The following is an 11,115-nucleotide window of genomic DNA, read 5'->3' as shown; positions in this document are numbered from 1 at the left end:
GGCCCCGCTTGGTACGGGACTGTTCCCCTCTCCGGCAGCGCTCCTCTCGGCCCCGCTTGGTACGGGACTGTTCCCCTCTCCTCTCGGCTCCTCTCTGCCCCGCTTGGTACGGGACTGTTCTCCTCTCTGCTGTTCTCCTCCCGGCCCCGCTTGGTACGGGACTGTTCCCCTCTCCGGCTGCTCTCCTCTAGGCCCCGCTTGGTACGGGACTGTTCCCCTCTCCGGCTGCTCTCCTCTCGGCTCCCGCCTTCCCTCGGCCCCCCGGGCACAGCCGCAGGTCTGGGGGGCCATTCTTGCGCCCGAGGTTGTGGGCGCTTCCAGCCCCGCATTGGTGGCCTTGAAACCTTCACGGCCCGAGGAGGCTGGCAAGGCAGGTTTGGTACCCGGCGCGTGGGTTGTGGTTTAGAGGAGATAAAATACAGGCTGCAGAAACACACTTCTGAACCCTGGACCGTACTTGGGCACCCAGAACCTTGGCGGGCTTTTGTTTTTCTTTATCTAATAGAAAGGATTACTGTTTCCAGAGGGCTCTTTTTGGTCAAAACTATCTGRAAATTGAAACTGAAACTCAGGAAAGGTGAGTTTTAGAAATGTAGTAGGGTTTCTCTTCCCCTGGAAGTTAAACTCTTCCTCGCAGAAGCAAGGAATTGAGTCGAACTCTGGGGTGGTTTTCAGAGGATTGTCAGAGGAGAAGGTGACCACAGTAGGAAGCCATGGCCAGGTGAGACCATTTTCAGTTCTTCTGGGTTTGATAGAATAGGTTTGTGCTGGATTGTGTATGTGAGAACCTCTAAGTGAAACACAGAGTGCTGTACAGAGAGGGAACCGAGCTGGTGTTGACTCAACACTGCAGCCACATGGAAGGGACTGTTGGGATATACAATGATTCAGGGCTTGTTTGAGCWATGGAAAACTGAGCTTCCTTGCATCCTGGTAGTTAAAGCTCCAAAGTTTGTTTTTGCAAGGCTTGTAATKGTAAAGCTGCATTTGTACCCATATTGAACTTGGCTACTTAATCTTTAGTAATTTGCTATTTCCAGGTGAAGCCAAGTTGGGAGTTTTTCACTTGTGGCTGTGTGAAACATTTGATGCCGATCAGCTGTTTTGTCTCATAGGTGACTGGATTTCAGCCCTGGCAGAAGATGTGTTTGCCCCTTGGGAATGTATTTAAGAAATACATGGGAAATAAAGCTGCTTCCTTTTGGCTAAGCAGATGGGAACCCCAGAATGTTAATGTAGTTGAATGCTTTCTATTATAAGAACTTAAGTTAGCTGTAGAGGTTTCTAAGGTATTCAAGCAGGGTTGACTTAAGTGACTTTTTTTTTGGTTTCTGACTTTGATTTTTCTGACCTGGGGCTGCAACTCTTGGTTCTGGGTGCCTTCCTCAGGGTGAGCATTTTTGGAAGGCAACAACTGAAAAAGAACTTCAGAACAATAAGGACAGTGACCAACATGAGTGACTCTTGAGTTGTTGTGATTAGGTAACATCTAAGCAACCTTGCTCATTCTTACTTGTATTTAGCAAATGCTGCTAACCTTCCCACCAGGCCTATGGAGCCACGAGGGATTGTCAAAGCCTTTCCCAAGAGGAAGAAGGTGAAGGATGACTTGGGGAAAAGTGTCCCTCCAAAGATCCCAAAAGAGGAAGGAAMAGAGAAGAAGGACCAGAACTTACCTGAGGGTAAGTCCTTTGTCACTATGATGCAGGACATAATATTTATACYCAGCTTATTAACTTCAAGCACTGTTCCCCAAAGGCTTTTTCAGRTCCTGAGTGTGTTTTCTCTAGAGGTCATGGCCAGCTTGCTTTAGTGTGTCCTGCTGGAGCCCCCAAAAGACTGCCTGTCAGGGCTGGGGCCATCAAGTCCTGTGTAAGAGATGTGGCCCTGGTGGATTAGGGCACTTCCTCTTGTCACTGTGTCCCTGCCCCTGTGCTTTCCTCAGCAGAATGGCTGAAACCAGTCATTGCCTACGTGCTGCAAGCTGGCATTGGCCAGGCGAGGGCTGAGATCTTCCACAAGCAGATTGTCCAGAATGGGGGTGTTGTATGCAGCCAGCTGTCCTTGGAGGTGACACACGTCATTGTGGCTGAGGACATGGACTGTGATCGCGCCCTCCGGCTCCTCAAATTAACCAAGCTGCGCCCAGGACTGCAACTGGTGAAGGCATCCTGGCTTAGTGCTTGCATTAGAGACCAGAAGCTGCTGAGTACTGCTGGCTATGGTGTCTTTATCCCTCCCAGGTAGGCAAATGCCACATTGCCATTCCTCCTTGCAGTTCTTCTGTCCTAAACTGAGCAGTGCTAAAATTTGATCTCTGCTCCAAATCTTGGACTGCAGCTCCTTGCAGCTCCTGTGAGCATGACTCGAAGTTCTGTGTGGTAGCAAAACATGGAATAGGGCCCGAAAGTACTACCAGGAGTCCTGTTACTTGTTACAGGTGCTAAAGGCATCTCTTCCTGATCCATCAGTGGTAGCAAGAAGTCTCTTAAAAATGCTGAAGATTAAATACTGTTTCTTACTYATTGCAGATGAAAGGTAGAGAGAAAATTGGCAACTAGGCACAAGAGGAAATAAAGAATGGAGCAGCAGGCACAGGTTAGGATCAAAACGTTTTGGCAAAGTTTTGGAGAGAGAGTCTGARAGTGAGGTACGTAGGAGTGGAAGTTGCAGGTCTGCAAGGTAGATGGTAACTGGGGAGTTGAACAAAAACCAGAGTAATTAATCTGTGATCTGAGAGAGTACAATTCATATAGGTTGTTTGGTCCATCCCCAAACATGCAGAAGAATTTCTTGGTCAAACTTCGGGTGGCTGAGAAGTCCTCCTTCTCCTGTACTAAGACATCTGATCCATGGCAGGTACCTGGAGGATGACGAATTCCAGAAAGTACAGCAACAGATCCTGGACAGATCAAAAATCCAGCCCCCAGCAGAGGAAGGAGCGGTGAGACTGAATACYGAATCACAGGCAGAGGATTCCTCACAACATGGCTTGGGCACTCTTGGACAGCAGCAACTGGCTGAGGTGAGGCTTCCCTGCACAGATCCATCTCCTTGTGAACAGATCCTGCATGCTGCTTTTCCTGGCTAAGAGCATCCCTGCAGRGATACAATGTGAGATTTTCTCAGCAAAGGGAAGGTGTTTCAGTGARTTGTGCTGCCAGACTCAGGCTGTAGACATGGTTACTGCATCTCTTCGTCCTTTTTGGGTATAAAGAATAGAAATGGCACGCCTTAAATTGCTGTTCCCATCAGAACATTTCCAGTTGAAGCAGTCCTGGTGCTCTGATCAGGCCAAGGCTCCCTGTRGTTATAATCACCTATGTTCTTTTGAGGAATATTCCCTTTCTGAGAATATCTCCCTTTCAGGAAGCTTCTCTGATATTTCATCCCATGTTTCTGCCGGAGCCATGTGGACCAGTTCTTCACACCTTGGCAAACACCCTGTTCAGACACGTTTTCATAGTGGATCAGGTTACTACCAGAAGGATTGTGGAGATGGTCTTAAAATCTGTGTTGGGTTATTAGTGGCTTCTGCTGTGAGTCAGCTTCTCTGGCTTGCTGTTAGCTTTCTTTCCTTTCTCTGTATTTCTGCTTAAGTTTGCTGAATTCTTCTTGGGCATTGGTGTCATTCAAATCTATCTGTAGCAAAGTTACCTCAGACATCCCCAGCAGCTGCCTTGTGTTGCTGCTGGCATTTGTTTTCCAACAYGGTCCAAAATTTAGCTGCACAAAACCCTGCAAATGACTCTACCTGGCAGCTTACTGAGGGCACAAAAGCCACATTTGTAGATGTTTCAGTAAAATCCCTTGTCTCCAGCTTAGGATTGTGTGACTTGGGGAGAAATGGGATGGGCATTAAAAGCAATACCAACCACTTGAGACCCAGCTACAACARTATAGCTGAAACTTACTTTAGAAGTAGCTTCTTTTTAAGTGCAGTCTTTTCTAGCCTGGGTGGATGTTTTTCTCTAGGAGATGATGCATATACCAGTGTTTCTTACTAAACAGGGACTGATCTGGAAGTTCTGCCTTTGGGTGTAAACTCCTGTGAGGAAATCCTGTTACCAGTCAGACTGTAGCAACCACTTTTTGACGGGCTTCCAAATTCAGTAGTTGTCTGCAAAGCAGGCTCTGTAAGCTATGCCAGTTACTCTCTGTAAGCTCAGGGCTGCCACCCCAGGCTGCCTACCTCCCTCTCAAGTAGCCTGTTGCTACTGTTTGTTTTGCACATGGGGTTGTAAAGAGTCAGTCAGCTTTGCTGACAAAGTGTAGCGAGTCAGGGGTTTAAGAGCTGTCACCTCTGTGACGCTGCTGGCCAAGAGGATGGGAATTGCATCCAGCTCCAGCTGCAGCGTTCTTTTCATCGTGATTGGATAATATGCTCTTTAAATGCTTCTAAGGGGCCTACTGACTTACCTGAGCATTCTGAGGCTTTGTTGCCCTTAGAGAGAAGAGGGAGTTGCATTTCAAGGCAAATTAAACTGGTTTAATCTATCAAATCCTCATCTGACCCAGTTTTCAGAGTTATAAAACAAGATTGCAGAACACATCCCRTCTATTTTGCTGAAAGACTTCAGCTCTGTATCCTGCAGGAATTGTTTCTCCAGACCTCCTACCTCCTCAGCCAGCAGAACCACAGGTTGTCTGCAGAAACTTATAACAGGACATGATGTGCTGCATGTAATTGCTAGACTGATTCCAAGCAATCGTGCACCGCTCAAGAGTTACTTCCACAACACAGAAGCTCTTGGATCTCTGTAGACTCCTGTGTTTATACATCGGGGGAGAGGGGGACCCCAGTGAGCAAAGCAGTCTACAAAGCCTCTGTGCGGCTTTCCACTTCTATCCCCTTTTGTTCATTACCTGAAGCCARGGCTCATTGTTTCTTAAGTCTACACAGAGGCATCCTAATGCTGAGGRTATCAGCAAATGCATACATTGGTTCTTTCTTCTGTCACTGAGGAATGTGGAGTCCTTTGTGTCATTCCTTCCTCCCCCTTTTCTCTTGCAGATAGCCATGGGGAAAATGAGGGGGTTTTAATTCACTGCTTGGTAAAGATTTTGTGTCTGTAAACTGAAAACAAAGTTCAGTGCCTATCTCTTGTCATCTGTATCATCTGAGTCTGAGTGTGAGAGATGGGTCTGTGCTGCCACCAGGCGAGTGAAAGGTTTCCCAGTCGGAGTAGAGAGTCAGGATCTCTGCCAGCTGGGGATTTTGGCATTGTCATACCTTGYTGCTGGCAGCAATTGCTCACTTACTCAGTGTCTTACCTCAGTTACCTTACCTCAGTTAGTTGTCTTACCTCAGTTAGGTCTCAAGGGCTTTGCTGTAGGAGGGGCCTGTGTGCTTGAATCACAGGTGGATAGCAGTATAGTCTGCTGTGCAGTGTGAGATGTACCTGTGTAGCTTGAGGTGTGAGGAGCTGTGGTGTGCATATAAGCAGCCACTTCCAGAGGAGGCAATTGGAGCACAGCGTGCCCGGGAGGGAGGGTGGTTAGYGCTCTGGCTTCCTGTTCTCAGAGGTAGCTTTGCCAAGGGGACATATGACGCATGCACTTATTCTCACAGACCTGCTTTCTGATCTCTCCTTAAAGAAATACTCTGATGATGAAGACAGTGAAGGAGAAGATGCTGGTGTCACCCAGGGAGATCTGGAAGCTTTGATTTCTGGCCACTACCCTGTGAAATYGTCAGAGGAGATCAGTGACAGCTCTTACACAGTGGCCCAGCCTCCCAGCAAGTGGGTTTGTGCCCAGTCTTCCAACACCAAGAAGGAAAATCACAACCAATGCATCACAGAGAAGCTGGAAGTGCTGGGAAAGGCTTACTCTGTCCAGGGGGACAAGTGGAGRGCTCTGGGCTACTACAAAGCAATCAATGCGCTCAAGAGCTACCACAAACCAGTCACTTCCTACCAGGTAAAACACCTTCCCAGGGGGGTAAAACAGGGAGATTGACCTTTGATGGAAGTTGTATAGCAAGCTGGGATTTATTGACCACACACAATGTTTTCAGAACAGCAGAAAAGTGGAAYCTGAACCTTTTAGGGCCAATGCAGGGACATTTTCACCTTCCTCTTCATCATCAACAACTGGCCACCATTCAGGATAATATATGAAACTAACTCGATTTGAGCCTTATGGGCTATGGCAGKCCAGCAGTTCAATCTGTTCATGTTTCAGTCCCATTCTGCAGGCTTGTCTTTTYCCACTTGAATTAATCAGCCACTGTAAGCCTGGACTAGAGAGGAGACCATCAGGCAGAACTAGCCTTTTAGGCTTTACTCATCAAATGATTAGCCAGACTCTGAGTCAGTAGCAGTTCCCCAGCTTGTGTATGATCTTTGCTTTTCCAATAGCAGCTCTGGTTTCTTTCTAGGAAGCCTGTAAAATCCCTGGGATTGGGAAGCGGATGGCAGAGAAGATCCAGGAGATCTTGGAGAGTGGGCACCTGCGCAARCTGGATCACATCAGTGAGAGTGTACCTGTGCTGGAGTTATTTTCCAACATCTGGGGAGCWGGGGCCAAGACAGCTCAGATGTGGTATCAGCAGGTAAGATCAATGTCTTACACAAGAGGCTCTCAGGTTATGGTTTGAAGACTGCTGCTGAGCGTAGGAGAATTATTTTCACAAAGAATTTTTAATTTCCAGTATCTGCAGGATAAGTCTGTTGTTTTTGGGAGGAACTATGAGGTTGGGTCCCATTGTGTGTGTGTTTGGGGAGAAGGGAGTGCACCTGGCTGTAGGTTGAACTTACCTGGAAGTAGTAAAAATGAGGTTGAAATCATTGTGCCAATAGCCCAGCCCACTGGATGGGTTCCTTCTTTAAAAACAGTTTGTCTCCTGAGCATGAGCTAATGAAGACTGGTTTTCTGTAGTGTTTGGTTTGCGACTGTGTTCTTGACTGTCTTAGAGATATGGTTGTAGCCATGCTGTCRGCTTTCCCTCACTGGGATATTGTGGGTGTTGTTCCTTTACCTGCATTATGTGTTTTCTTTTAGGCTGTAGGGACACTGTGCCTTGAGAGCAGCGGCCTTCTGTCAGAGAAGGAGGGGAGATTAGAGGTGTGCATGGGTAGTGGGATTGCCTAAATCCCTTCTTTTAGAARTCAGGCCCTGAAGTATTCTCTACATGTGATCTCAGAAGCTGTGATTTGGCCTGAACTTGAGACAGGCTAAATACAATCTCCCCAAATCTTGGGATGTGAAGAGCAAAGTCTTGGTAGGTGTTTGAATATCAACACATGGTCTGCTCTAGGGTTTCCGGACGCTGGATGACATCCGCACCAAGGCCACTCTGACCAGCCAGCAGGCTGTGGGGTTGAAGCACTACACGGATTTCCTGGAGCGCATGCCTCGGGAGGAAGCTGCAGAAATAGAGCAGACTGTGAGTAGCTGGGCCYCAGGCCCTCAGAGTGCAGTACCTGCTGGGACATGACAGGAAGGTGCACGCTGTGAAAATGGCCTTTGTGTTGTAGCTGAGCTCTTCAGCCTCTCTTCTGAGTGGGTTTGTGGTTGGGGGACCTTTTTGGGCATGGGCACATAAGGCACCTACTTTGCCCCATTGGAAAGTTCATTCTGAGTGCTTGGCAAGGAGGGGGATACTTCACAGGAGTCAGTTCTACACACTGCTTTGAAAAAAGCTGCATTGACACGGTGGGATAAGCAGGTTCCCAGCTCCTGCCTCTCATCATGGGWTGTCTGCTTTCAGCTAAGATCTCCCTGGTGCTGCTTCTCCAAAGGAAGCTGTAAGCACTCTGTGATCTAGTTGTCAGTGAGAGGATGGAGGGTGGATATCCTCGCTGGGAAGCAAAGGGGATCCACCTGCAAACGAGTGCTGCTTGTTGCAGGATGCTGTGGCACTCCATGACTAWGGGGTGCTAAGCCAGTGTACCCTAATGTGAGCAGAGAGCCTGGGGGACACRCTGTCATTGCTACCCCTGTGCTCTCCAATCACCATGGAAGCAGCAGCCAGTGTGACCCTGTCACTCGGCCACAGGGCCTGGCCACAAAGAATACCCTCCTGCCAGGCTCCTGCTGGGGTGTCAGTCCTGTGTGCTGGATTAGCCRTTTTGGTGGTGAGTGGTCCTTTTCCCAGGCAGGCTGGGCTGAGGAGCTGGCTCTTGGGAGTGGGCCTATTGTTATCTTGATGGGATTACCCTGCTCCCCTCCATACACASGCACACACCTCTGATCCAGGCCCAGGAGAGAGAATGAGGGATTAGTCACTGTCTGTRCTGCCTGTCACAGTGAGATCTGAGGAGCTTTTAGGCTCTCGGGTGGGGCTGTGAGTTTTCTAGAAATCTTCATTTAAAGCCAGAAGGGGGGCAAGAGCACCAGAGGAGGGCTTGCTCYGCATGAGAAAGGCTTGTGGCTTCTTGGAGCACCTTTGGGGCAAAGGTTAATGGGTTTATCTCTTGCTAATGAAGGATGATCCCCAAGAGTGACAAGGGGCTGTGGGCACGGACACTGCCTTGCTGAACCCCAGCCTCTGTGATGGCCTCATCACTGGAAATTGCTGAGCCCCTCATTATTTGCTGCCAGCAGGGTGATTGGCACGATCAGACCAAGAATACTTAAGGCCTGTCCTGGGACTTGGGAGCCTTTCTTAAGCATTTAATGAATGAAGCCATCAGAATTAGCACTGTCTGCACAAATCARGAGCTGAGGTCCAGCCTGGAGAAGACTGTAATAGGGGACATTCCTATTACATGTTTGATTGCTGGCAGCAGCATTTTGGCATCCATTTGGTCTAAAATAGTGGGACAATTGTGCTTTCTCTGGGCCAGGAAGCCCAGCTGTCCTGCAGAGGCAGAGCTCCTGCCAGGAGTGAACTCCGAGGGGTACTCACAGATGTTCTGCTGTGTTAGTTCCTGCTGGGGAGATTTCATGAGCCCATCCCTGTTGGTGAAACAGGACCGGTGACCATCACCTGTTGAACTGATTCTCTTTGTGGGTAGAGCTGGTGAGCCTTGTGCCCATAGGGCAATGGAAAACCTCTTATCTCTCTCTGTCTCAGAAAGCTTGTGCAGTACTTTGTCCCTTCAGCAGTATTGCATCCTTCTGCTTGTCCCAACGCAGTGCTTCCGAGAGTTGATGGCAGGTCACTGTATATTATGGCATTGTGCTGGGTCTTTGCAGCTGAGTGTTTGGAGGCCACCCTGGCTCACTSCTCCCCTGACAGCACACCAACCTTTTTTGGTGGGGCAGTGTGCCATGCCTGCCAAGCGTATGGAGACCCTGGAGATGCAGGACAGGCCTCAAGGCAGGCACAAGATCCTTTGCTGCCTTGATGGAAAGGGCATGAAGAGGCTGGTCTCTGACTCTCATCTCTCTTTCTCGAAGGTCAGACAAGCTGCCCTGGCCCTGAAGCCTGGGCTCGTGTGTGTGGCCTGTGGCTCCTACCGTCGGGGAAAGGCCACCTGTGGAGATGTGGATGTGCTGGTCACTCACCCGGATGGGCACTCTCACCGTGGGGTGTTCAACAAGCTGCTCGACAGCCTCCGCAGGAGCGGTAAGAGGGCGGGGAAGTTKCTCTTAGCATGACCAAGGCAAGGAGGCAGTGAGGTGGAGGGCATTCATTGAAGRATAGGTGATCACTTTTCCCAAGGATGGGGGGTCTTGTTAGTCCTTAAAATGACCACCCCTGGACCTGGCTCTGTTGTAGTGCTGAGAAGGGAATATTGCTGCAGGTCAGCATGTTATCCCTGGGGTCCCACAGTACGCTGTGAGACATCTCTGTTGCTCTGTGTTCAGTGGGGAGTTCAGCACGAAGGTGTCGATCTCTACCATTCCGCTCCTCTTTGCCTGTTCTCTCTGCCCAGGTTTCCTTACAGATGATCTGGTGAGTCAGGAGGACAATGGAGAGCAGAAGAAGTACCTGGGCGTGTGCCGCCTGCCCGGGCCTTCGCAGCGTCACCGCCGGCTTGACATCATCGTGGTGCCGTACCGGGAGTTCGCCTGTGCCCTGCTCTACTTCACGGGCTCGGCTCACTTCAACCGCTCCATGCGCGCCCTGGCCAAGACCAAGGGCATGAGCCTGTCRGAGCACGCGCTCAGCTCGGCCGTGGTGCGAGGCTCAGGGGGTGCCAAGGTGTCRTCTGGCCATACTCTGCCCACTCCCACCGAGAGAGATGTCTTCATTCAGCTGGGGCTGCCTTATCGGGAGCCCTCAGAACGGGACTGGTGACGCTTGGTTGTCATTCTGGGCTTACTGCTGTGCTGCTGTTTTGAAGGGTGCTGATTTCTCCAGTGCTGCTCTGAGGTGCCTGCAGGCATTTCAGCAAACTGGGGCTCCTTGCAAGCATGAGGCCCTGCTGCTGGCACAGCTCTGTGGCTTCCTCAGAGGCTGTGGGCTGGAACCATACTGGAAGTGTTGTTTTGGTGCACCTACCAAAAGGGCTTGCTGCCCATCAGGTACTCTTGCCTTGTTCTCCCCAGCTTTGGAAGACTGGGCTGCAGAGCTTTGTGATCCAGCCCCAGACAGTGCTTGGGAACAAGGGAAGTGGGATGCATCTTCCTCTGTGTCTGAGCACTGGCACTCCAAAATTTCTGTCCTGAGTTGTGAATGAAGGCAGCAGGGGTCTAGCATGGCCCTGCCTTCCCCCTTCTCACTGCTGCTGGCAGCTGCTAGTGCAGGAGTCACAAGGGGTTAACCTGTGCTGTTGCTGTGTCCTTCTGTCTGAGCTGATGTGTCCTTTAGTGGGTCCCACTGCACAGGGCCAGCTGCTGTGACTGCCACCAGGTCAGGTCAGCCTTGAAAGAGACAGAGGGACCTGAGGTGCTGTGCCTGCTTGCTCCCATCCTTGTGTGCTGAGGATCCTCCACATTCACTGAGAGCTCTGGTCTGGCCCAAGAGCTCCTTTCCTCTTGGTGCAGCAAAGCAGCAGAGCTCACAGCTTGGGGAGCTGTGCTCAGGGAAGATTTGAATGTAATGGCAGTGAATGTAACCCAGCAGGGCTGTGTGTCTGTCTGCAGGAGGCATGGAGGCCGAGAGAAATACAAGGAGATAGTGAAGTTCTGATTTGGGCAAAGCAAAGCTTTCCCTTTTTTTTTTTTTTTTTTTTTTTTTTTTTTTTTTTTTTTTTTTTTTTTTTTTTTTTTTTTTTTTTT

The 11,115-nt window shown here is 49.7% G+C and overlaps 1 protein-coding gene across 4 annotated transcripts in view; it reads left to right on the top strand.

Moving 5' to 3' along the window:
- POLL (DNA polymerase lambda) overlaps positions 1-11,041 on the top strand; it is an 11,247-nt gene extending 206 nt beyond the window's left edge. Inside the window, exons 1-9 of one of the 4 annotated variants that reach the window (XM_057380205.1) lie at positions 7-370; positions 1,549-1,682; positions 1,949-2,243; positions 2,860-3,025; positions 5,599-5,922; positions 6,383-6,556; positions 7,262-7,390; positions 9,349-9,517; positions 9,828-11,041. In XM_057380205.1, the coding sequence (XP_057236188.1) occupies positions 1,553-1,682; positions 1,949-2,243; positions 2,860-3,025; positions 5,599-5,922; positions 6,383-6,556; positions 7,262-7,390; positions 9,349-9,517; positions 9,828-10,192 (1,752 nt within the window). In that variant the 5' untranslated portion in view covers positions 7-370; positions 1,549-1,552 and the 3' untranslated portion in view covers positions 10,193-11,041. Of the gene's footprint in view, positions 1-6; positions 371-1,548; positions 1,683-1,945; positions 2,244-2,859; positions 3,026-5,598; positions 5,923-6,382; positions 6,557-7,261; positions 7,391-9,348; positions 9,518-9,827 lie in introns of those variants that run through there. The other 3 variants (XM_057380178.1, XM_057380196.1, XM_057380188.1) reach the window with 3 other exon arrangements.
- Positions 11,042-11,115: the final 74 nt, after the last annotated feature.

Source organism: Malurus melanocephalus, unplaced genomic scaffold, assembly GCF_030028575.1.
Source record: "Malurus melanocephalus ecotype Western Australia unplaced genomic scaffold, MMel_1.1 scaffold_12, whole genome shotgun sequence".
NCBI lineage: Eukaryota > Metazoa > Chordata > Aves > Passeriformes > Maluridae > Malurus > Malurus melanocephalus.
Note: the sequence above shows the minus strand (reverse complement) of the source record. Positions and strands in the feature narration are given on the sequence as shown.